This window comes from Cygnus atratus, chromosome 2 (genome assembly GCF_013377495.2).
Source record: "Cygnus atratus isolate AKBS03 ecotype Queensland, Australia chromosome 2, CAtr_DNAZoo_HiC_assembly, whole genome shotgun sequence".
NCBI lineage: Eukaryota > Metazoa > Chordata > Aves > Anseriformes > Anatidae > Cygnus > Cygnus atratus.
In genome coordinates, this window is record NC_066363.1 from 37,262,597 (window position 1) to 37,290,351 (window position 27,755).

Below are 27,755 nucleotides of genomic sequence, written 5' to 3' on the forward strand. Positions count from 1 at the left end.
GCAATGAACGCAGGCACAAACGGTGAAGAAAGTAATACTTAAAAGGAAGCCTAGAGGAATAAATTAAGTAATTTAACATTTACGATTACTTTAAATTCAAATGGCTCACCTTCACTTTAGAATTACAAAGCCCTTGTAAGGTAGATTTTATAAATTCTAACAGTTTAACAAAAGAGACTTTGCCATTAATGCTTAATAGATACAAATGAATTATTCATTAGCAGAACTCACATTTGGGTTTTATTATACTCCGCAAAATATACAGGAATCTTGAAGTACTGAAAGAGTGCAGGTAAATACAGTATTCAAGCAGTCACTATTTCTATGTACATGCTCATTAATTCTTCAAAAAACCCCACAAAATTATCAAATAGATCAAAATATTGTCCCATGTTTCCACACTATGTTCAGAAAACCAGCTGATAATTTACAATATCATAAAGATTTCCAGTTTCACAATACAAAAAGGATAAAAAGGAAATTGGAATCAGTTTGTAGTAATTTATTTGTACTTTACCAGGACATGCAAGTATTTCTTGCATGTACATAAGCAATTTCACTTGAAAAGTAACAGTTATAGTTAAAGCAGAGCCCAATAAAGTAAATATTCATATTTAACAGATGAAACTTTAGCTTACTTATGTCAGTTTTTCATTTTTCAGGCAATTAAAAAACCACAGTAGTCTGTTATAAATTAAAAGAAAAAAACTTCGGGCAAGTCTGAACTACATTACAGGGACCTGTTTCTGCCGTTCACTTTCTAAAAGGAGCACAACAAAGATACACAGCTCTTCCCACAGACCAGACATTGTACTTTCTGCTAATAGGGAAATATACTTTTAAATTCACCTTCCCCTCCCCCTCCCTTGTAACTCCAGGATTTTAAAAACAAAAAAGTGATAGGGACATACAGCTTGAATCTTACGTACAATTTTATGATATAAGGAAGTGGACAAATTGTTGAAAAGAACTCTCAGTCACAACAGGGTTGTCAAGACATTTCATTTCAATTTTTTATGCAGTTTCATAGTTTCCAAGTTACTCACGTATTTTAAATTAAAAAAATCTCAATCCAAAACCCAAAAGTTAAAAAATCTAAAACTGTGCAACAATTACTGCTTCCCTCCCACATCTCCCACCCCTTCCCTTGTTTATTACACTGTACATTTTTCACCCTGACTTCACCTTGTTAGCTGGTTTAATTTTAGTATTATAAAAGTATGACAAGTTCATTTTCATTTCATCTAAAAGAAAAAGAAAACAAAACTTAAAAATACATCTGCTTTCTTTCATGGTACATTTAATAGTGTCGGAAGGCTTTTAGATGATAAAAAAAATAAATCAACACTTAAAACCAAATCTAAGCTTCTTTCCAAGAAGTGATTAAGATTAAAACAACTTCTCAAAGAACCTATTCCAGTTTTCACAAAAAAGGTATTTAATTAAAAAAAATCTTTAAGTTATTTGGTCCTTTGGCAATTTGCAGCACAAACAATGCCTACTGTACCAAACTCATTTATTGCCTTCAAAATGGTTTTAGTTTTATTGACAATATTTAAATCTAGCATCCTTTGTGTTGTACAATAGTGTTGATCATTTACACCAAGTAGGGTGCCTAGTCTGCAGAAATTACTCCTGGCACCAGAAACAGAATGGTAGAATAGTTAAATAAAACAGTTTTGACATTCTTTATTTTATTTTTTTTGCCATGGATTCCAAGTACTTATTCAAGAATTTATGCTTCTTCTGCAAAATATGCTCTTAAAAATCCCCCTAGAGTCTCACAGATTTTTTTTTATATGCAACCACAATAAAAAACATCTTCTCAAAGGTCTGTCTTCTTTTTGTATTCAAATTCTGACAGCTTTTTTTTTTTTTTTTTCAAAAGCCCAGGTCTGCTGACTTTCCAGCCTTCGGGTTCACTCTTCAGACCTACAAAATAAAGCGTTCAATAGGTCTCAGAATCAGAGTCATTGAGTTCGTCTTCTTCTGTATAGGGGTAGCCATCCTCCCTGCCAATATTGTTGAAAGTACAATAAGAGCTATGGTCACTCCTCATGACTGGCAAGGAATCGAAGGTGACAGTTTTTGAGGTGTTGGTGTAATGATTAATGGTATTGAATGTAAAGGAAGGCAATGTGCTGCTTGATGAAACAGGCATCATCGTGGACAGGATGAGAGCTAGGCAATCAGCAACGTCCTTATTGGGTGCACAGGCCAAAGCTGGTGTGTAACCTGGAAGCCAAGGAAAAACACAACCGTCACTTAAAACAAAAAGACAATGTACAGATTTCTCCAAGATCATGTCATCTTTCAGCTCCAAAAATGTTTTATATTGCTTAACTCTGCACTGTTTAAAATAAAAAGAACTTAAAATTAAATGCATTATCAGTTTGTATTTTTTTTTTTTAAAGATTTTAGGTACGAAAACATCCCAGAGTTTGGTGGGCTGTTTTTTTTAAAAGATTGCTTCTTGTTAAGATCTTGAATACTCTTGTACCTCTGGGGAAAAAAAAAAAATCACTATCACACAGCTTTCTAGCACAACAGAAAATGGAGCTTGCGTGCTGAACACTGCTTCAAGACCAGTGCTCTTCCTGCCCAAGTGCAGAGCTGCACCTTCCCCTGGGATTTCAAAGTTTCCATGAAGGTGCCAACAGGAAAATCAGAGGTTTATTAATGTGGTCAGTGCAAAGAAAGTTCTTGAGATAAACTGAATGAAGTCTTACACTTGGGAAAGAGAAGAAAGTCATCTGAGACATGAGTCATCTGGTAGGCATTTACAAGAAAAAATTCTTCCAGAAAACAGGAGAAGACCTCAAATACAAACTGGCATATGAGCAAAAGAAAACTTGAATCACAGAATGGTTTGGGTTGGAAGGGCCCTTAAAGATCATCTGGTTCCAACCCCCTGCCATGGCAGGGACACCTCCCACCTGACCAGGTTGCCCAAAGCCCCATCCAGCCTGGCCTTGGGCACTTCCAGGGATAGGGCATCCACGGCTTCTCTGGGCAACCTGCTCCAGTGCCTCACCACCCTCATAGTGAAGAATTTCCTCCTTATATTTAATCTAAACCTACCCTCTTTTAGTTTGAAGCCGTTACTCCTTGTCCTATTGCTACACTCCCTGAGAAAGAGTCCCTCCCCAGCTTTCCTCTAGGCCCCCTTTAGGTATTGGAAGGCCGATCGAAGGTCTCCCTGGAGCTGGTTCTTTTCTTTCTTGAAAAGAACTAGTCACATTTTTCTCTCTTCCACTTTTTTACTTTTAAAGCACTGATAGGCCAATGAGCATGGCAATGAAGAATCCAGAAAATGGCATAAACCTCCTCATTTTGTCAATCTCTGGAGTTAGAGAATATCGCCTTCGACTACTGTAGTGCACACTAATACGACACACAAAAGTCTTAATAAGACTAATGCACACTAATAAGACACAAAAAGTCCCAGGAAATCTAGCTAGGCTAGTAAGTTAAATAGTGAAAAAAAAAAACCTTGAAAAGTTGACTAAATGACCAAAAATAAAACTTCAGCTGGTACCAAATGAAAGAAAAAGGTAGTAATTTCTTTCAAGACAGGTAAACTTGCATAAATAATGTAAAATTCAATATATTTTTTTCAGATGCAATTGATGGCAAACTTTCATCAAGACAATCTTGGAACCATGGGAAAAGAACTGAAATACTTCAGTGAGAACTGGTACAGAAATAAGAATGAACCCTCAGCATGACTACGTCTGGGAAGCATGCGGCACAGATTATTTGTTGTTTCAGTTGCAAGTAATCTTTTGAGAACCAGGAAGATGACATTTTTTCCAAAGACATTTGTTCTTACACCTCTCAAAAGTGTTCTCACCACATTAAGAGATGCTCTGTAACAGAAGTGGTATGATTTAAAATATAGAGCTTTTACAATGCGGAGAATTGGCGTAAAGCTAGTTTCCTTTTTAAAAGCTCATTTTTTTCAGTCAAGTAATTTTCTGCAGCTCAGATACAGCAGCAGAGGGCTATTAAGTAGTTTTACACAAATAGATAAATACATACTGCTTGTAAACCGAAAAGAACAAAAACCAACAAGAACAAACACGCAATAACAAAAAAAACACCACACCTCAATGCAGCCTTTATAGAAAGGGTCAATCAAAGATAAAGATACGCCCACTCCATACCAAGCTAAGATTCTGCTAGTTACGTATTCTATATATCAAGGCACACTGCCATGGAAAATAACTGAAACTTTACCTCCAATTTTATCTAGTTCTACCTGAAACGTTAAGCTTGTGTGGCAGATCACTACTTTTATCTGAGCTATGTTAGAGAACATCAGTATTGATGCACAACATTCCAGTGCCTATTTCTTTGCCTATTTCTTCAGTCTGTTTTGCTAAGCAGATAGCTTTCACCCTCCTGCCCTCAAAAAGGAAGGAATCATACTCTTTCAAGCCTTTCTAATAATAATAATTGAAAAACATCCTAAGTTTGTCTATATTTGTATCAAATAATGTAACCATTTTTTTCTTTTTGCTTTAGAAACACTTACACTCTAGCAGTAGATGTGAAAATCCAAGACAAACAGACCCAAAGCAGAGCCTGGCTATTGCTACTGCCAGCTTTTCCATTTAATATAAAAGGTATACTATGGAAATCAAGAAAACTTTTGCAACGGGTTTAGCAAAGTGCTGACATACTAATACTTCTAAGAATTAAGAAAAATGTAAAATGACAGGTAAAATAGGTAAACTGATAAATCCCATAAATATTTCCCTTGCTCTCTCACAGCTCAAAGTATTCATCACTTTGTCTACACTGAACTTTAAGCTGGCACATTCACCTGAGAGACAAAGAATTTATTAGCAATATTCTTAAGGGGGTCTTAAGATTTTATAAACAAAGTAAGTGCTACTAGAAAGAAATGCTAGGAACCACAGAGGGGAACTAGAGTAGGTAGCACTCAGAGTTGTTTTAAAATTTAAAATATTAGCAGAATTTAAAAGAAGTTTAACACACTACAGTTAGATCCCCAAGCTGCCAGAGAAACGTGACTTCTATGCAAACAACTTTTTTCTCTGTTATGTTAAAGATCTGCTTTATCATTGGACTGACTGGCTGCACATGAAAAGCCCACAAAAAAAAAAAAAAAAAAAAAAAAGCCAAATCATGTCTCCAATTAGCACACTTATAACGAGAAGCAAAACAAACAAGCAAACAAGCAAGCAAACAGTGTCTTCCCATCTTTTCACTTTAGAGAGTTTCATTTAGCAGTTACCCCTGTATACCCTATTTTAGGGGAGGAATGATCTTTAATTCACTATAAGCAGTATAATTTGAGAAACACTGTAAAAGGAAAATCACTGTAAATATCAAGAAAGGAAAATCTTTCCAAAATGGAAATCTAATCAGAACTAATCACACATCCTTTCTGGGAAGAAAACAAACAAGCTACTGTTTTCGTTTTAAAGGCATATTGGAGTATAGCATAAAAACAGGAGAGTATCTCTTAACAGCACAGCTTTGCAGGACCACAGATTCCTTATGTGAAAATATGCAAATAAGAAGTCAGTAGATCTCCTTTTCTTTTGTCCTTATAAGCTACAGAATTCATTCTCTGTGATAAAGCAGTTGCTTTTTCTTACTCCTATGTAACAAAAAATTCTAATGAGCCAGTAACTTGAGACCCAGCTACTGGGACCTGTAATTCATACTTGCTTTTAAAAACTAACACCAATACTAACACCTGACAAAATGGATGGCAATTCAATCCAGCTTAACAGCTGAAAGTTTTATTTTACTCTGAGTATTATGTTTTTCTGTTTCCAGTACACCAGAGCAAGTGTATTTATAGCATATACATTATCAGACCATAAATTTAAACCAAACCTTTCTATACCATGACCTGTATTGTTCTGAAAGCTTTAATTCTCCTTACACTTCTGCTGCTTTTCTAAAACGATCCATCACCAACACAACACTTTTTGCATGGGGGAACCTACTGCAAGTATTATATGAAATTTCCAAATGGTTGTTGCTTTTCAGTGAGCTGAGTTTAAAACCACAGTTCCTTACGGGGAAATAAAGTTAAATTTATTCTTACCATTTTCATCTACAGCAAGTACACTTGCTCCCTTTCCTAAAAGTTCTTGAACTACAACCGTTAGTCCGTTTCGAGCAGCAACATGCAGAGGCCTGAGGAGGAAAGCAAGCTGGTATATAAAACTTAGGACAAGATAATAAATAACACAGGTAGCTTGCATCTACTTAAATGATTATTGAAGAATTTGTATGTCATTTACACATTGTCCAAATACAGCATATACAATAACCACGATCAGAAAAAAGACTGCAAATCTCTTTTCTCACTGCAAATAAACTATAAAATAACAACTGTGCACTTTTTTTTTTTATGGAAACACACTATGGGGAAGTAGCTGCTAGAAATGACGTGCCTATTTATGCACTTTATCGCGTTAAAAAGTCAGAAAAAATATACTTTACTATTAATAAATCCTTCACTGTTTTAACAGTAAGCGTCTCATCTGAGAGTTACTGTATGTCACTGGCAATAATCATTCAAATACAAACAGCAGCATGGTAGTCACATTTTATTGCATACAAATGCTTTTAAGAGATGCAGAAGCATTTAATCAATCTGCCTTTTAGAAACCACTATATTCCATTGTGACTAGAGATGAAAAGTTTATAATGCATGAAGCAAGAAGAAAAACAAATTACTTTTCAAAACCTCAATCTATTAACCGTAACTCTGTTTTGTGGTGACTTGATCTATCGAGGAAAGCATAGCTTTACCTCAACTATTCTAATTACACCTTCCTCAAATGCAACAGTTTTTCAGAACTGATTCCCCCTGGCTTAAATTAATCCTGCCATCACTCAGTAGGAAACAGAATAATCAGCTTACTTCCACTCTGCTTTATATTGCTCTTCATTCGTTCTGAGGTTCTTAAAATTGTTTGAATTAACTGAAATGTATTTTGATTCGAAAACAATTGTCTCACTTAGAGAACAGAAATGCAGAATACACGAATAGGAGACGCTGTATCTATGGTACTTATGTTAAAGTATTAAAATTCAAGAACTACTGCACACCATTGATACAATGAAAAGTGTAAAAAATAATTTTCATATAGAGCCAGCAATTGCAACGCTTATCTTGCTACAAAGTGGGAAGGACACTGTTTATAATGAATGTTGTTTAGACCAGTCAGTTTAGGTACTGAAAAACATTTGCTAAACCGGTAACATTTTAAGCAACTATTAAAATCTTGAAATTTACATAAACATTATATGGAGGTGAGAATATGTACTTATTTTTCCCCACAACATCTGTTGATCGTACTATATGAGCCAAGGCACGTGGGTGGAATTAGATGAGCCTGTGTTAATATACTTTCCCACTTCTGTTCCTATTTCACTTTTGCTTTTCCTTCTCTCTAGGTGTTCCTGTTCAAGCCAGAAATGGGGCAATCAATCCCCTTCCTGCTTTCTGGGTATTTCTCGCTGCCTGAGGTGCACCACAGTGAGCAGCAAGAGCACAGGAAGGAAAGTCTTACTATCTTAACTCCCGCTTGAACTCTTAGGTTGAAGCAGATCTCTGTGAATAGTCGGTGAAACTGTAGGGCTTTGAACATGACAGATTGCAGAGGGGATGCAAGGCCAGAAAAATACTCTAGTTACTTTAAAGTTCCAGAGGTTTTCTTTCCTAAATGCCCTGTACGATAGTATTATGAAAGCAGTCTAACAATTCATGTGCATAATTCAGCTACATATCAGGTGTCAAATATTGCCTATTATACAGATACAGTCTTAAAAGAGGAAAAAAATGCAGACAAGTCATTTTAATAGCCCACCCTGAAATACATTACACAGTATGACATACTTAAACATTTTTGAGTTTTCTCTATAATTGGACTAAATAGGCTTAATTCTACTTGACTGTAGATCTTCAGAAAGAAGATACAGAATTCTCTATAATATCGAATTAAAGTTTTCCATCTCAGGAACAAGAGGTATGTTTTACTAACAGAAAGCATGCAGAAGAATAAAAGCATACTTCAGCTAGTTTTTTTTAAATAGCTAGCTTTGAAGAGCAAATCTTAATATGACTCTAGTAAGTTAACTCAAGTGAATTTAAATTGAAAAATTAGATAATTCGTAAAACAACAATATTGGTTTACAGGTAACGTCAGTGGATTGCAGTAAGCCCATACAGGATTCCCTGATTTACAATACTTTAAGATTTATTTATTATCGTTTTTACTCAGCTAAAATTTGAACTTTAAGTTTAAATGAAACACCTTTTCAAGTCACGTCGGTTCAACTCTTTGTGTTAAGCAATTAAATCAAAATTAAACCAATTTGGAAAAAAAAAAAACCTGAAAATTATTCTACTTCATGAGCAAGTTACTGGTTTTAGCAGAAATACACCCAAAACTAATCTGAAAAAAACACTCACTGCTGATACATACGTTTGCAAGGCTGCATTGGTGGCATTGATGAGGTTTCTATCCGTAATCTTCTCCAGTATTAACAAGGCACTAGTTTCATGACCCTTAATACAGAACAAACATTTGTCATATAACAAACACTCTTCAAAAATAGCTTTGAATGCCTTTTCAATGTTATTATTTGCAAACAACGCTTGATAACACAAAGCTCAGCGCTGATGAAAGGAGACTATGCACGTACCTTGCTGCAAGCCAAATGGAGTGCTGTGTTCTTAGAACTGTCTTGCAAAGTCAGATCAGCCTTAGCACTGCTAACCAGCACCTCTGGGGGAAATAAAGATTTGTATTAACTAAAAGCACATTCTGCAAAGTTTTAAGAGCTTACATTTGTGCAAAATGAAAGTGTTATTTTGACAAAATATAACCATAATAACATAACTATTAGGCAACTTTATCTGCAGTAAAACTAACAAACTTAACTGAAATGCATACAAATTTCCCTTTACCAACTGTATTTGTCTGCCCATTTTCTGCAGCCATCATTAAAGGTGTTTTCCCCGAAGCATCTACAGCATTTACTTGAGCGTTGTGACTGAGCAGAAGCTGTAGACACTCGACATGATCTGTAAAAGCTGCTGCATGAAGAGGAGTCCTGCAATAAATCAAAATATGGTCATGTTCAGCTTGGCTTTCTAACTCATACGAAGAGAAATACTAACTGTGATTGTGCAGGTACAAAAGACAGGGCAGTTGATCATTTAGTATCAGTATTGCTGGAGTTGTGACTGGTGCCTTTAGATAATCACCTTCAAGTTTCATACATATCACTTTATTATCTGTGTAGTTTATAATACAGGTATAATTTGATTCAGAAAAAAAAATACACATAAAATACTACGCACAAAGTGATGCAATTTTAAGCGTACCCAAACTTGTCTACGCAATAAAAAGCTAATTCAAGTTTACTGAATCAGAATAGGATTAAAAATGCATACTTACCTTCCTTTTGAATCTGTTGAATTTACAATACCAGCACCTAGAGTATCAATTAACATTTCTGCAGCACCTTCATTGTCATTTATCCTATAAAAAATTAAACAGACTGTTATTTACAGAATGATAAATCTTTTGTTAAATACTGTGATGAAATCTATAAAGAATAATTTTGCTCTTCCTTACACAGCACAATGCAACGGACTGAAAGAATTTCCCTCCATTTTCTGGAAAACTTCCTGTTCCAGGAGGAGCTCTACACAACTGTCATGACCTAAAGAAAATGTAAAGTTAGGCATTATAAAAAAGGGAAAGTATCTATTTATGGATTAGAACATAAGCATTTACCTAAATTAGATTAAGCAATGATTTATTTGAAAGTTTTAAAGACACACAGGCTATATATTTGATAGGCATATGTTTGGAAACTAGGAAATTTTTAGAATCCAGAAAATCAAAGTGATATTTAACATCATAAACTTTGTGAAATTTAAAGGGATCTCACGCTGTCTGAAGAACACACAGAACATTCAGTTTAGTTCTTTACATCTTCACCTATCAAACACTTCTATACATTCATCACTAAGTGTAAATGAAAGTGCCTCTATCATATGAGGATTTTTTTTTCCACTGTCTTGCTAAATCTGAAGAAAAACTAAGTCAAAAGTCATAGCAACAGCTTAAAAATAACACGTTCAACCTATCATAGTATTATTCTCAAAATTCTACAGCACACCAGTGCGCAGGTAGCTAAAAATTATAAACATTTGTTTGATCTTTGCTGCATATATGCAGTGAAGATTAGTTCACCAATCAGTATCACCTGAAGATTTGCATTTTCACAAGTTCTGTAAAAATTTCATTCTGTAAATCAAGAATATTTCAGTTCTGTTTTATTCAGACACTGTGGTCACTTTTGAAAATGGATCAAGCCATAAGAGTTAAACGTACACTTCATAATTCTATAATTGATTAATACCTTTCTTTCCAGGAAGATAAGAATAAATGAACATCAGAACAGGTTACTTCGCAATATATATAAACAAAACAAAACCAAGCCACCTGGGTACTTCTTGTCACCACTTTGATTACAATTTAACTTTGCTTAGTTAAGTTAAAAAGATGCTTTCTATATAAGGATTTCAGAACTATTCGTATATACAACTTCCTTCTGTCACTTTCTTCATTAATTATAGTTAATATGACTAACTGCATGACTAACTGCAGAATACAATAAAATATATACACATGTATTAGCCAACATTAAAGTTGTCCTTAAATGACCAGCGCCTCCATGAATAAAAGTTAGCAAAGTTAGTAGATTACAAATCTTTATTAATGAAATTATTTCCAAGACCTGTTGTAGGTACACCACTGTACCCAACAGCATTGTTTTGTTCCGTAACTTTTCACTCAAACTTTTGGCTCCTTTTATTCATTTTGTGAGAATTCTGACATTTAACTTCATATTCCATATAAAATTTGAAGTGAAAACACTGTCAACACTTAATTCATTAAAGAGGAAGTTATAATTATGTGATGATTATGCTGTTCCGGCACTAATAAAAAAATAAAAATGACGAGTCAGTTCCCCCCAAGATGCTTCTAAACCAAAGAACATTGCTTTCATGTTTACCATTATAACAGGCCCAGTGCAGCGATGTATAGCCGTGATTGTCTGCTATTGCAGGTACTGCATCCACAGATGTAGCTGACTGCAAGAGAGCTCCCAGAACACCTATATGTCCACATGCAGCTGACAAGTGTATAGGGGTTCGCCCCCTACAGTCTCGTAATAAGGACTTAGCACCATGTTGAAGCAATGCTTCCACACATTCCTCGTGCCCAGTAACTGCCTGAGAGAGAGAGATGAAATAGCATGTTTGCAAATATTCACATAGAGAGAGAGACAAGGTGCATAACTACAGCAAGCAACTACAGGCGATGTCTCAGATTTTTTAAGTAATAATAAAATAAGCGCAGTTGTTATTTTTATTTCTTGAAACAGCCATTCTGTTGGAAAAATGGCAATGCATTATTATATTCATGACAGGATGATTTCCTGGAATAATACTGAATAAACTACAAATCTTCAGGGCTCATTCAGTTATCTGACATGGCACAAATTTAAAAAACAAATCTATTTGGCCTACAGCATACATCATGATTTTCTGATTTTCTTCCTCCCATTAATACAACCCACACCCCGTGACAAAACTGTACTTTGATACCAGTCAACAATTTATAGTAAGATTAAGAGACTCAGGAAGCCCAACAGAATTTTTAGGGTATGTGGCAAACAAGCAAAAGCTACCCTTGAAAGCAACTAAAAAGACAATCGAAAGCTAAGATTGGCATGATGAAAACAATGAGAAATTCATTAACACTACAAAATAAATCTGTATTTGAAATTACTATGTAGAATACTGGAAAGGACAGAAAAGGAATATTCTCTTACCCCTCTGTGCAATGCAGTCCTTCCCCACTTGTCTTTGGCATCTACGTTTGCTCCTTTGTTAAGGAGTGAATAAACGCAGTCAGTGTGCCCATTGAGAACTGACAACATCAGAGGAGTCCTACACAGAGAGTGAAATGAAGTGAAATCTACATGGAAATTTAACGGACTAGGGCTCGGCTGAAATATAACAACTTCTATCCTTCTGAAGAACACTTGTAAAATTTAGACAATCAGTAAGCTTCTCTAGCACTACCTTCACTCCAAGAATGCCACTAGATTCAAGAAAATAAATTAATTTCCACTAATTCAGAATTCCTGCTTAAGTTACTAGGATAAGACTGAACAGGCTATTTTTCACTGCCAATATTGTGTATAGCAAAAAATGCACTCTCTTTTGCCCTAGTTCACATATCATCTCCTTTGAAAGTAACACATGAAAAATCACTAATGTAAAATACTATTTAGTTTACTGTATGTTATAAAATGCAGTGACTTGTGAAGAATAGAATATATCTTTTAAACTTACTGTCCATTTCCATCTTGAATGTCCACTGCATTCTGTGGCTCTGCATTTCCTATCAATAGTCGCAAACATTCTGAGTGACCATTTGTAGCTGTAAAACATCATTAAAATAAGTTTAACATTAATTGCCTTTGAGTATGCAGCTCAAATAGACCAGTAACTTCCTCATAGTAAAGCCCAATAACTTGAGATAACAGCGTACAGCTTTATCATTATTTTAACTTAAATTAAAAACAAAAAATATGAACACTCAAAAGTGATTTTAGAAATCATATGATTATTATTTCTAGATTATACAGTATCACAAAGAATCGATTCCAGCTGTCAATTCCCAACAGGTATTTGTTTCTCATATATAAATGAGGTTGCACACATTTAACCATATCTATATACTTATGCAACGTCCACAAGAAGGAATAATCAAATATAATCATTAGCACAACTTTTACCTGTGCCTTAAAACAAGCAAACACATACCTAGCCAATCATACGTGGGTTTTGTTAGCATGTGCATAGTTATGAAATGACAACTGAAATCACATTTAGAAAGAAGGGGAAGGAAACAGTGTGCAGAAGGATTAACAAAGTAGTTTAAAAAAAGGAAAGAAAGGAAAAAGAAAAGAAACAAAACAAATGAGAAATCACATTTAAATGCAACTCATGAAAGACAAATGAATGCTTGTTGGAAGAGAAAATATCTCTGGCACACAGCTGCTCTATTCAGTCCACATAAGAGGTGACAATTCATGACTCTCCAATTGACAGAAATGGTAACAGAAGTTAGGAGGAGCTAAGTCAAATAGCTTGTGCTCAGAGCAGAACAAATGAAGCAGTTAGAGTAATGATGCTTTGAACATAATGCTCTTTTTACTGCGACATTTCTGTAACATCATAACTATAATGTCAATTTAAATAAGCCTATTTTCAAAGACAGGAAAAAATGAGAATAAAGCATGAATGCCAGACTTTGAGAAAGTAAATTTATAGATGGTTTCTAGGAAAGGCAGTGAGAAAATACTGCAAAGGATTGCTGTTATTTGAAAACATGCAGCAAGGAGTGATTTAACAACATGGAAAAAACAAAGCACAGTTTTCATGTCTCTTTGCAAACTAATAGAATTCTCCAAGACTCCAGTCATTTTTAGAAGCATTTTACTGCCAAGACAGGCAACACAGTTCACGTATCTAAATTTGGGCTGTGTGAAAGATGAGGAGAGAAACAAGAACACATAATTGACACCTGTCAGTACAACTAGCCTTGCTAGTTCAATGGAAAAGGACAATGCCATGGGCTGGAAATAAATTGTTATACATCCCTTCCAATCTAAACCATTGCATGTACCTGTTTAGAGAGTAGCATGGAACAGCACTCCTCAAGTTGGAATGATTTATGGGGTGAATATGGGGTTAAGTCTACACCTTAAATTAACCATATAGGTCTGTAAGTCTTAACTTAAGTCTATACCTTAACTGTAACTTAAAAAAAGTCATCATCCATTCCTAAACACTATTTCTTAGAACATTAAAAATAAAGACTTCTAAATATGAAGATGATCCATTTCAAAAGCCCAGATTTTAGAGTTTATCAGCTAGCACATACCTGCAGCATGTATTGGGGTTCTCTTTACAACATAATCTTTCACCAAGATTGACGCTCCTTGATTAATGAGCACATCTACACATTCCACGTGTCCCTTGAAGGCAGCAAGATCCAGTGGTGTCCTTCCATTGTTATTCCTCACATCAAGGTCCAGCAGTGACTGTACCAGCACTTCCAGAGCTTGATGGTGGCCATGGTAGGCCTAAGAGAATAAAAAAAACTCTTCAGGTTTCCTGTCCTTTACATTTTCCCCCCTTCTTACCAGGATTACATAAATGAAACTCTGAAGATAGTATTTTTGTTTTAACATGTAGAAGAGATCCTGATACAGCACGTAAGTAGTTACAAAATAGTAACAACTACTTTCAAAAATAATTTCAGCAGGAAGGTGGTGTTTTTTCATTTCATGCTTTCAATCAGCAACAAAGTACTTTCAGAAAATTGTCTCTGTCTCCTATTTGTACAGCCACAGGTATTTTGAATTCTGCAGGTTTCGTTGTTTATGCTAGTTATATTATTGCAAGTGACAAGCACATGCAAACAGAACTAATTCCTGTTATTTCTTTAAACAAAATACTAAAAAAGTAAAGGTCTAAAATTCTGAAGACAAAAAATGCAATACAAATAGCTACAGTAACCATAACTGGTAAAAACAGAAGGAAATTAGCAAATGAAACATTACGAGATCAGAATAGATATATAAGAATCATAATCAAACCAAAACATAGACAATACTCTGCTGGTATGTCAAGACAGGGTATCAAAGTTAGTAACGAAAATAAATATCTGCAGCTATGGTTTTAAAGTTTCCATAATAAACTTTGAATTTCTACTCATGGATATGTAACCTCTGTCCCCAGACAAAACTCATTTCCAGCAATAGACTCTTTAACTCCTTTCATTTAGCAGTATTAGATTACTTTTCCCTTTGTCATATATATATAGCAATATATGTACTGCATGAGACTTGGGCTATTTTCAGAAAGTACACTGAGGGTTTTCCATTGCTAGAAGTCCAGTGAAAAGATTAAAGCTACATATTGAGCTGATTTGTTTTTCAGTCCACATTTCTATAGACAGTTTCACCAGTTTCCCTCTTCTACTATTTTTGCAAGTTTCTTTGAAGCACTAAAGACAAACATCCTTCAAAATAAACAACAATGGTAAAAAAAAAAAAATTATAGGAGTTTTCTAAAAGTTTCTTTAATATAACATAAATGTTAATATAACATAAATCTTAATTATAAGATTTCAAACGAAGGCTGTTCCATGCAGCAAGTTTCAAGTGAAATGCAAAAATCATCCTGTATAGCTCATTTGGGAATATTACATATTTATTTTTCAGGTTTAATTTATTATTTGTTTTTAAATAGGCTAATAATAAAAAAACAAACGAACCAAAACCAGAATGAATCAAAACTATGCTGTTTGCAATTAGATGAGCTATCATCACTGAAGAATGAAATACTTACAGCTAAATGCAGTGGGCTTATAGGTGCTCTGTTGTCTGAATCATTCAGCATGTCAGTACCTGATGTTTCCATTAGCTTAACAGAGAAAGTTTGAGTGAGTGAAAAAAACCCTCACCTTTAAAAACATTCAGAAATAATTGCTCTATTTCCAGCATACACATATTGAAAAATAATAAAGACCACTATAAAGAGTAATATAGGACTGCAGTTTCTTTAGGAACTCTATATCCGTTTTGATCTTTTAAAGAGTTCAAATGGCAACTACTGCAACTAAATCTAAATTGCAATTTAAATTATGTAATACATCTAGACATTGAAGAAATGGTTGAATAAGTCTAAAAATAAGCAGCAGTATTTTTAAAATGACATGCTCCCTTTTTCTGTATTGTATTTTAACAGTGAGAAATCATACACACTTACAACATCTAGAGGCGTTTCACTCGCAATCTGCAATTAAAAACATTTAGAAGTCATATTTTAATACACTTGAACAGGAAAGTACAATTTGTATTAAAATATTAAGCTGTACAACACAGAAAATATAAAATCATTTCATATCAAATAACACACATTATGTTATTTGATCCCATACAAAAGCAAAGGAATCCATCAAAAACTACCCTGAGGCCTTATTATTATCTAAAATTCTACTGTATGGCCATTAATTACTGTAAGAACTCAGCATTATGTGAACTATTTTATAAGACACTCTTACTTTACAGCTTTTCCCTACGTTTTAATTTACTCCTTCAGATGACATTTGTGAAATTTCTTAACATTCCTCAGTGCGATTCCTGTGGTTATTCTACTTCAGCCATCAAGAAAAAAATTAGCAGTGTATCCTAAATTAAAAAAAAAAGAAAGCAAAACTAATATCCCATATCCTCAACCACTGTTACCTCTTCATCTGGGAATTTATTATCTTTTTAAGCTGGTATCTACCATCTTAGCTCCTCACCTTGCCTCTATTTTAAGAGTAACATGTGCTTAAATATTTATTATCACAGGGGATGAAAAACACTATCAACCTAAGCTAACACGTGAAGAATGAAGAAGGAGGAATGCCCTGGCCTTTGCATCATGCTCTGTAAGAACAGCTGTTACAGCTTTCATCTGTAATGTTTTCTTACCAATTCAAGACATAAGCGATGACCATAAGCAGCAGAATAGTGAACTGCATTGTATCCTTGTTTGTCTCGGATCCCTGGATTGGCATCATTTCTTAGCAAGTATTCCAGGCACCTATTTAAATTGAAATATGCAACCATATATCTAAATGTTGAATTTCAAGTTTACAGTAAGTGATAAATCATTCCAATTAAATTGGAAAATAGAATACAGCAAACAAGAACACTGATTTAATATACAATATTGACTAAAGAACACCTGAGTACATCAAGTGTTAAGGTCAATCACAACGCTTCCAAAATCTGAAAGAATCCTTCTCTGTGTGCATCCTGAATCCTCTAAATCAGCTGACTTGGCTAAAACTAATATTCCATGGCTATTTTCCTCCTAGCTAATAAGATTGCAGAGACCTTTGTTAATATAAATGATTACTATTTCTGTATTTTCCACACTGTATCAGTATGTTTTTCTGTACTTAACACAGAAGGAAGAGAAAAAACAGATGAGTTCTTCAGGATACACAGTCCAATAGAATCACAGACTCTATTCCAATACCAGACACTAATTTATTGATTTATATATATATCTACTTATATACAGTAAACACAATTAGTTGTTGACATACTCATATCCTAACCATTCCTTACTCTTGTTACATGATGTTGTAAGGCAGAACATGATCACCAATTTCAACTACAGACACTCAAGCCAGGAGGATGAAAAACAGGGTATTAATGTCAGCTCCCTCTCTTAAAGAACGGTTACTATTTTTCTGTTTTTAAGAGAGACTCCACACATGCACACCAAATGATTCCAACCAATAACCCCACTCATTCATAATTTTATGTTGTCTACACTTTAACCAACATTTTGCAGAGCTTAAAAACAATGAGAATGAGAACTCTAAAGCAACAAAATGAGGAAGGAAGTTGGCTTAAACCAAACTACTGTATACATCCAATCTCAGCTTCAAGAGCTTCAGGATAAGATAGAGACCAGTGAGAAAAAAACAGTCGTAGAGTAGCGTCAGGTTATTTGGGAACTTGCTCATGATAGGATAACAAGGGCTTCCAAACATCCATGTGGTGAGGTGTGCAACTAAGCAAGATCAAGATTCTACAAAGCCTCTGAAAATTCAGAATTAACAGAGTAGGAAAGAAAGACAGATTAAAGACTTCTTATTGACAGATGAAGATGATTCTCATACTAAATTTGTCTGTTTGCTCAAACATTTAGGATTGCAAAAGTCTCCCCATGTCCTACCTTAATCAGGACCTTCAGGATCTGGGAAGAGGCACATACTTCTTAACTATATAACAGAACCAAGAACAAGTCAAATTCATGACCCTGCCTAATGCGAGAACAGACTGTCTGGTTCTTCACAAGAAGCAGCTGGACTTCAGATCACTGGACTTGATCTCCCACTTAGCGTTCAGCAAAGCTGAATTGATTAAAGCCATCTGCTGGTATTCTGAATGACTGGATCATTTGCTTCCAGCAGCGAAAGAGAGAATATACAACATGCCATTTATCAACGTTGTACACTGTGGTTAGAGTTTCTGTTGAGACCTGGGCACGGTATTTTTGAAGAGAATACCAGAAAGCTCTGCACGTATTCTACACAGCTCTGAGCTCCAGAATGCTGGTAAGAAATGTCTGGCCCTTTTGCCCTGAGATATCCATGATTTCCACAAGTGATCTCTGCCTGTGAAGGATTACCTGTTACAACACAGCAAAAAGAAGAATGAAATGGGTAGATCATCTTGCCACTGAAAGGACCAGCTAACCATTCAGAAGAGGACCACCAAGCAGCATAGGTACCATGTGTCCAGAGTGGAGAGAGATTTGTGTTGTGAAGTAGTCTACCATGAAGCTATATGCTGCTCTGTGACTAAAATAGAAGAAAGACATCACTGAGGTGGCAGTCGTACATTTAAGTGCTACGATCTCTCTTAAGACTTGGAACATATCTTGCAATAGAATGGCTTCCAGAGACTGAATCAGAACTGAACAAAATCTGTGAAGTGAAAGTCTGAAGAGACCCAACCTCTGTACAGCCCCTTCATCAGCCAGAAGTCCAGACAAGGAGAGTGACATTCCAGTCTTTCTAAAATAGTTTGTTAGAACATTTGGGTTAGGACTGTTGGTGCTGTGGTGAATCTGGTCAGGAGAACCTTGCCTTGATAATAGCTGAGGAACATCGTTAAGTGAAGCTACTTTGTACACAACACATACTTTGTATGATAGTTGTAAAGATGGATTCTGTAGGTCAAGAAGCATGAATACATGCCCTTGGAATGCAGAGATGTTTATAGCTAGTCACTATGCTGAATTTGAACTTGCTGGTGAAACCATTTGGTTTTCTGAAGTGTACAACAGGCCGTCATCCTTTCTCCTTTTTTGGCGTATTGAAATACTTCTTTATCAGTTCAATAAAATGGATATGAATCCTAAAAAAAAAATTCTCTTATGAAATCCAGCTTGGAATCTTTCTTCATTAGCGCAGTTTATCTACAGGTTTCACAGATTATCATTACCAGTAGTTACAAAGGGGTCAGTTGGATACACTGACAATATGAGATTTTTAGTTCCCATTTATCTCAAAGGCAACTGAGAGAAAGAAAAAAGGAATTTCAACATTTGTAGTTGTGCGATATTCTGTGCTGTGCTGTTGTGAAAAACTTGCAGTAGAATATAGCAGTTTTAGATTTGAGAGGCAGGAATCCTAATATGACCTCTGATCTATTCTTGAAAGAGGAAACTTGATCATTCAAACCTTGGAGAAATACAGGCAGAAATTCTACCAGAGGAGTCGTCTCCTGAGGGATGACCCTGATATATCAGAAATCTTTCTAAAGGAGCTTTCAAGGGAGGGCCTGGAGTCAACAAAGGAACAGTGCAAGCACAAGATCACCATCAGAATGAGACCCAGTAGTGGCTGTGATGACACGGAAATTCATTTCAATGTAAGACAACTGTAATGGGCCCAGGGCCCAATAACCTCACATGCAACAACAGCAGTTTGTTGAAGTGGAGACCTGACATTTGCTTTTTCATCCTATTTGCTGACGGTCTTCTACTGTCACCATGGAAAAGGAGGGGAGTATTCTCACTACACTAGACAGTGACAACCATTTCTTCCAAAAGAAATGCTGTCTGTGAATCTAAAAAGTCCTCACTGAAGGCACATGGCTGGAAAATCACCCTTCTTTTGTGAAAGCTGAAATCTTCAGTGGAGATCAAGTCAAAGGCTAAAAGCAAAAAAATCCAGGTGGGTAAAAATGGAAGGGGTAAAAAGGTGAAAAAAAAAAGCTAACTATCAACAAAAGAAGTATCTAATTACAAAGTACTCTGTCTCTCTACAAAGTTGAGAAGAGGATGAGTGAAGCCAAGGCGCGCTCTCACTTTTATCATTGTGCCCAGCATACACGAGGAAAGTACTTAAGCAGGTAGAGAAAATGATATAGATTCTCCAGTTTTAAAAAATAACTCGTTACACAAGATGTAAGTAACTTTACTATAAATTCAACATACCTTAACACAAAGCTATGCTTTACTGGAAGCTATGCTTTTAACCACCTAACTTGTTTTTTATTTGCCCAGCAAACAAATGCTTGAATTTAATTAATGACAATGTTTTGTTTTGTTTTTTAGTTTAAATTCAAACTGGATTACATTTCTGAAAAACCAAAGGCCAAGTCAATTTGGTCCATCACATCAGAATTACCATCCTTACATTTCATTTGGCCAATCTAACTTTGTTCATTTTAATTAGTGATTTTATATTAACATTTGCGGCTCAAAAATATATAGAACATCACTGACTTTACCTATCTAGATTTCAATATTTGTGTACTTTCTACATTTGTGTGTTCACACAGAACTTAATCCACTGTATTCTCTACAGAAAGCAGTCTTCTGAAAGTTCTCCAGTAGCATTCTTTACAATGCAAAACAGATGAGTATTTTTTACTCTTTCTTCTCATCCAGCAAGGAGATTAATTTTGTATCTTTTGAATACTTAACTGTCCTCAAAAGGCCTCTGAAAAAGGAGATCAACCAAAATTTCTGACAGCCCAAATAAGTTGAATTTATTTCCCATTTATTTAGCAGTGTATTCTCTATTAAATAATTCTAATATAGAAAGATGACATTTTTTCTCCCCTAACATGCTGCTTAAGTTTATTTGAGTCTCTGATCATCTTTGCCTCTCTAATATTGTCAAAATAAGGCGTACTAGTGTATTTTCCAGATTTGAAGCATTTGTTAAAGGATACCAAATAAATATTTGCGAATGGGCACAAACAGGAAAATAATTTTCAACAAAAAACATCATTGTTCCTAAAATCAGCCTTTAAAGATATCTGAACAAAGACTATAAAAACGCACACAAATATCCTTGGAATTTCTATATAGATAATTTCCTGATATTTTTTCCCAGGCTTTATACTCCAACTCAGTAATCATTTTTAGCTTCTTTCCTGTTTTGAATATGAGCTGAGCAGTCCTGGTTTTCCAGCTGTTACTAATCATCTTGCTGCATCAACATAAAAAGCTTCTCCTCAGGCCATTCTGCTTTGCAGTCTGTCTTGCAGAGAGCCAGTTGTTCGTCAGAACAGTAATATTATGAGGCTGCTAGCGACAATTCTTTGAGTTATCTTCTAAAGATCTGCTATATTGCCATCATCATTCATGCTTGTCCCTTTTATGAGGCAGATGGCAAAATGATGCCATCTGAAAAACCATTATAGTCTGGAAGTTTTCTCAGCAACTGTGAAGCTAAAATTAATCCTAGCTCAAATTGTAAAAGGGTAGTTAAAGTGGTACTGTTTCAACAAATTCCAGTGGGAATTGAACATATTTGTAAAAAATGTCAATCAATTTTGTTTTTAAATTTGTCTCTACATTTACTTTAAACATTAGTTAAATGGAAATATCCTTTATTTGTCCTTCAGAACTCCATGTGCAAGCTACATACCACTTCATTCCAATGGCTACCTCACCTTTTAAAAAGCGCTGTATTAAAACACGACGATATAGCACTAAAAAGCACTCTTCTCCACTGAAGGTGTCACTGTACCCATTTGAAATGTGATGCTGCACACCAGCCTGTTCTGACCCCCATGTGAGCGTGTACACATGCAGGAGGTACCTTTCTAAAGTCTGCTCGACACATACGATGTCTGCAGTTTACCTAACCTCATCAATTTTGTGCTATCTGCATAAGCTTTGAATGTATGCACTGAAACAATTAAAAACTATGTTAAATACAACCATTAGTTACAAAAGTAACACACACAAAAGGCATTTATGGATTTTTGAAGATTTCTGGATGCATTTGATAAATAAAAGCATAAGTATTTCACAAAAATTTACACTAACAAGAGAGTTGTAATGCCAAACATGAATAGTTTAATTAAATCCCAACGGATAAAACAGTCTTATATTTAAATAAGTCTAGTCCATCTCTATCTAGGCCTACCGTAACTCACACACTAGTTTTACAGCATGTTTCTGACTGACTACACAGACTTTAGGGCAACATTAAGAACCCTCCTCAAAACAAACCATCATTTGTCAAAATTTGATCTTAAATTAACACTATCCTATTGCTTATGACCATCAGAAAGTGGCATGATAACCTCGCGGATGATTTTTACTCAACCACTACACAGCAGGTGGGATTAAAAACTCTGTTCACAATTAGGGCACCTGCATTACAGGATATAACCAAAAAATGACAATACATTTTACTATTTACAATGTATTTCATTTTTTCTCAAAAATATTTTACACACAATTAAGAAGCCACTGCCAATTTTAATCTTTAAAAGTATAAAACATGCATTCAGCAAAACCAAAGACAAAATGTACTCAAAATTCACAGCCCAAACATTTCTAAGGATACCATCTGTAGTACAAAGCATTGCACTTACTTTCCATCTGTGTCTGATGCAGCTGCATAGTGCAGAGGTGTACAACCCCTCTCATCAAGGTCATTCACACTAGCTCCAGATCCCACAAGGGCAAACAGGCACTGGTAATTACAATTGGCAGCAGCATAATGGAGTGGAGTTCTTTAGTACACATTTAAATAAAAAGTACAATGGTAAATAACAACAAAATAATACTAGAGAGACAGAAAATGCAAAATAAAATGAAACTTAAATACTCCTTTCCCTTTTTAGCAAGTATTTGTGGTGAAGAATGCATAAATATTATAAATTATTTTCTAAGGCCATTTAATAATGCAGAACACTATCTAGGTGATGTATCTGTCAGCCAATACATATACATAACTCTGTCTTAAGAGAAGCTTTACATGAATTTTCTTGTGTAAACATATAAAGGAAAATAGTTTACATTAGACATTGGTTTTAGGTATATTGGTAATTCCAAGCAACATGAAAAAATATGGACAAATCCAAGAACTGTACAGCAACTAAACAAGGTCAAAATACAACAGTTAGTGAGTAGATGTGTTCTGCAAAAAAAAGATCAGAATTTTGTCTAATACAGACATGCATTATTTTTTAAACTACAATAACATACCAGATGCGTTGTTAAAGAAAACTTTTTAAAATATACATTGTTTTCTTGTTAACGAAACCATGAAAGATTAATATTGCTGAATACTCTCAGAGGAAATTTATAAATTAAACTTCAGTTCTCAAAATAAACAAGTTTACACATAATTTCAAAAGTACCACAATGGTGCAGAACTCAATTTTCTATTTTTAAAGATGGATTGCTACTATAAATGACTCAGTTTTGAGGAAACCGACACTTTGAAGTGTTCTACCTCTCCCTTAAAATTACTTTTATTTTTTTTCTCAATTTTTAACTATTTTAATCTTTTTCCTCCCCCAAAATAATTGTTTTGCATAACACGTAAGTTAAAACTAACTATCAACAAAACTTTCAATGAGAAAAGCTGCAACAGACAGTTAGTTGATCCTTTCTCAGGAAAGAATGGAAGAATTTAAAGCAAAATACAGCTTTACAGCCATAACGTTCCCTTCATGCCCTACTCCTGCCATTCACAGGAGTGAATTATATTTTCCAGGATGTGATGTGAGATTTTGCACAAATACTGATGGTGCCATCTGAACTTAAAAAAAAATACTATACTAGAAATAGAAATTAATGTCATTCCAAAAGAGTTCTGAGCACAAACAAGGAAAGGAACAGAAATTGATGTATATAATGAAGGGGAAAATGTGAAGCAATTATGATAAAATGTATTTTTTCCACTAAAAAAAAATACAAACAAACAAAAAACCCCCACACAACTCAGAAACAGCAAGAGATATATAGGTTTGACTAATTCATTATTTGGAAAACATCACTAATATCCTTGGATGTGAGAAACATAAACTCATTAGAGCTGTGCTGTAAGCAGAAAAGGCTCATAAAAATTGCAGTTGAGTATGTAACACAGCCTTTAAAAACAAGACTAAGCACCTACTTAAAAAACAAAACAAAACAAAAACAACAACAACAACAAAAAAAGACAATAAAAAAGATACAACCACAACGTTTGGTAACACATGCTGAAGCACAGTTTGTAGCAGACTTCATTTCTTAAAAACAGAAACTGGAATGCACAGACTTGCCCACATAATGACATGCTACTTTTGTACTACTTTAGCAACCCTTTACAATATACAAATCTAGAATCTCTTACCTCCCAAATCTGTCCTTTTTGTTGAAGTCTGCACCAGTATTTAGGAGAAGATTTAGGCACTCCAAATTCCTGTTAAATTAATGCAATATGGTTTGTCATTGCAGATTATGGGTCCTTAATATTGGCCTTTACAAATATCAGAACTGCTAAAAATGCACCTTATATGGTATTTTTCTTACAACTGAACTATATTAACATTTATTTTATATGATTTCTTATATGTAATAATACATTTCACAACTGCAGAACCAAACAGGAAAGAACACTAATTATTTCAAGTCCACATACAGAAACTGTATTGATATCAAATGGCATGCATAAAGTGCATGAACATTAACCTAAATCAACAGAATTCTCAATTCTTTAAAAAAATTAAATAAAAAAACACCTGCACAGCACATCATTTTTTCTACCAGGATTGCAGCACAGAAACAAGTTTTTAATGTATATATTTTAAGGCCAGATATAAGTTGCTATGTAAATATTTTAAGTGCAATTAATTTTGAATACAATATGATCATCATAACGTATGTACAATGCTGCTTGCTTAAACAAAATCTTAATAACTTTTCTAAGTTGGAAATGAATGAGGGAATGAGTCACAAATCATGTGTTTTTATATGAAAAGATAGCACTTTAACCTTAATCATTTGTAACAAGAATGTACCTATCAAATATCTCTTGACTTAGAATGATTACTTAGCAGTATTACTTAAATAACATTGAAACAGAAAAATGAAAATATCATTATCATGGAGTTCTTGTGTCCCACAAAGTGTATCATGAGATTTATTACCCAATTCTTCCAGGCAATTTTGAGTAGCTGCTATAGATAACCTACAATACAATAACAATAATCAATATAGATCACAACTCAAGTGATGAACAAGTTGTTCTGACCACTTCATCCACCTAAACTCTGGAATTTAATTATGGTTTATAATTTAGCTTGATTGAGCTTTTGTTTATGGATATGGTAAACATTTATTTACCAAAGTTGCTGATCTCTACCTCATGTCCTACAGTGATACAGCAGGGCACGACATCTTTGAAACTATATCATCACCCATGGGAAATTAAAACAAAATCCAGTTCACCCCCAAGCGTAAACCTAAGGTAAAGCTGATGATACCTGGACACTGTACTCCAGTAATTACTTATAGAGCTGAATATTTAATTTATTTATTTTTATTGCTTGTAGATAGAATCCATCTTGAAATTATTTTCATGTTTACATAATTCCAAGGGGAGAGAGTAGGAGAAACACAGAGAGGAAAAAATAATAATAATAAAAAAAAGAACACGATCAATCAGCAATTGAAAAAAAGGACACCAAAAATAAAAGCATGAATGCTTTTTACATACCCTCCAGCTGCAGCTGCGTGAAGACAAGTTCTGCCAAAGTCATCTGGTGTGTCTATGTCAAAACCTACCAATCAAATATTTGTAAAACCCATTATGTACTAGAAGCTTTCACAAAACTGTTCTCATCTACCCTTAAGAGAAATGCTTGCAAAGCAAACCTAACAGCTATTTGCATAAAGCAGTGAAGCACATAAACATAATTGATTTGAAACAAATCCTTGCTATTTGTAGTATTTTGAAAAATATGTTCATTTTTAACTGAAAAGGCTAAGGGAAAACACAATTAGCAGTGCTGAGGCAAGAAGCTATATTCTTTCTTATCTTACTTACCTCCTAATATTTCTGTATAATTTAGTACTGGACATAAAATCCATGAAGATAATAGGAAAATCTAAGAATAAGGCAGAACTTCTAAGTGTTCTGCAGAGAATTTTTAAAAATTATTTTTTACATAAAGAGGGGGATGTCAGCATTACTAAATCCAGAAGTTACTTAAATTTCATCCTTCATTTTAGCTCTCTAGTCCCAGGGGAAGAACTACACTAAGCTGGAGTGAAGGCTGTAAACAGCAATTAGAGGAGCCCTGTAAAGAATGTTGTCATTCTCTCCCCAAAATATTTGGGCTATGAAAATTTGAGATCACAAATATTTAAAGCCAAGTATTTGAGAGTATGCAGATCCATAGTTAAAGTTACTGTACGAGCCTTAACTTTGCTCTGACATTCCTGCTAGAAAGACTGTCCTTAATGCATTATTAAATAAGTAACTAAAAACTAATTAATAGTCCGATTGGTTAACCTTACCTTTGTGGTAAGATAGATATCTGAATAAAAAGCTGTATTTGTAGTATGACAAGGTAAAGTCTATGCAATCAAATAAACTGTGCGCCTCAGCCAAACTACAATATGTTCAGGACAATCCCTTCTGCCCTCTTCCAAAGGAGGATTCTATCATTTGACAGCAATTAGCACACACATGTGCTTCTACCCACAAACTCATTGCTCCCTAATTAATTCTAAGCCTGTTGTGCTATGAACAAGAAATTTATAAAGGCAGTACCTGAATTAGAAGTCACAGAGTAGCATGATAAGCATTTTAAAAACAAGGGCACAAATCCTCTCCTCTGGGCAATTTTAACTACAGAAAACACACAAAACTGACTCCTATTACAACTTACCCCATAAAACTTGGCACGAGATCCATGCAGACAAAAGTAATAATAAATTAGAGCAACTATAACCTTTCATCTTAATGAGAACTTGTACTGAACTTATACTCCTTGAGAATTGTTTCAAGTAAATAAAACTTCCTTGACACAACTCCATGCCCTCACCTTCAACTTATTTTGGAGCAAGAAAGCATTTGAACAATTCTTGAGGTTTGGCAAGTAAGTAAACAGAGGAAAGGAAAGAATGGTGTATAACAAACGTAACAATGCAATAAAAAAGGTATGTAGCTTTTAAATTTCACTGTTTCCAAACACGAGAGAGAAAACACCAGAAATATCATAAAACCGTCAGCTTGTCACGCACTGGAACAGGTTTCCCAGGGAAGTAGTCACAGCACCAAGTCTGTTGGAGTTTAAGAAGTATTTGGACCATGCACTTCGTCATATGGTCTGAATTTTTGGGTAGACCTGTGTGGTGCCAGGAGTTGGACTCGATGATCCTTATGGGTCCCTTCCAACTCGGGATATTCTATGATTCTAACTAATTCACTGAACACAGATGACATCCACAGGTGTCACAGCAGCTAAAACTTTAGTTCAAAAATATCAGACACCATATATATAACCAAAGCATCAAGATCCACTAGCACAAAAGGTTTACTTGAAGAGTTTAAAAAAAATGTTACACTTAAGGCATAAGCAAAATTTTGGAGGTTAGAAAGAAACTTCTCAAAAGAGGATTATGCTGTGTTTATCCTGCAGTGCTGTCCTTTGTGATTTTATTTCAACTCTTGAAACAAAATGCAACAAGCCTGCAGGCTGAAACATAGGCAAAGTAGTAGAGTTAAAATTATCTAAGATACCCTAACTGCAATTCTACACCTAATCATATATAATGACAT

At 34.7% G+C, this 27,755-nt stretch overlaps 1 protein-coding gene across 2 annotated transcripts in view; it reads right to left on the reverse strand.

Moving 5' to 3' along the window:
- Positions 1–233: 233 nt before the first annotated feature.
- The window catches only part of ANKRD28 (ankyrin repeat domain 28), a 118,932-nt gene continuing 91,410 nt past the window's right edge, over positions 234–27,755 (reverse strand). For both annotated transcript variants that reach the window (XM_050709283.1, XM_035556435.2), the window contains exons 12-28: positions 25,686–25,749; positions 24,321–24,389; positions 22,570–22,710; positions 16,636–16,747; positions 15,926–15,952; positions 15,506–15,580; positions 14,034–14,235; positions 12,437–12,524; positions 11,911–12,028; positions 11,089–11,308; positions 9,639–9,726; positions 9,459–9,542; positions 8,966–9,111; positions 8,701–8,783; positions 8,481–8,563; positions 6,089–6,180; positions 234–2,235 (exon numbers count right to left, since the gene is read on the reverse strand). In XM_050709283.1, coding sequence (XP_050565240.1) covers positions 1,949–2,235; positions 6,089–6,180; positions 8,481–8,563; positions 8,701–8,783; positions 8,966–9,111; positions 9,459–9,542; positions 9,639–9,726; positions 11,089–11,308; positions 11,911–12,028; positions 12,437–12,524; positions 14,034–14,235; positions 15,506–15,580; positions 15,926–15,952; positions 16,636–16,747; positions 22,570–22,710; positions 24,321–24,389; positions 25,686–25,749 — 1,979 coding nt within the window. In that variant the 3' untranslated portion in view covers positions 234–1,948. The remainder of the gene's footprint in view (positions 2,236–6,088; positions 6,181–8,480; positions 8,564–8,700; positions 8,784–8,965; positions 9,112–9,458; positions 9,543–9,638; positions 9,727–11,088; positions 11,309–11,910; positions 12,029–12,436; positions 12,525–14,033; positions 14,236–15,505; positions 15,581–15,925; positions 15,953–16,635; positions 16,748–22,569; positions 22,711–24,320; positions 24,390–25,685; positions 25,750–27,755) is intronic.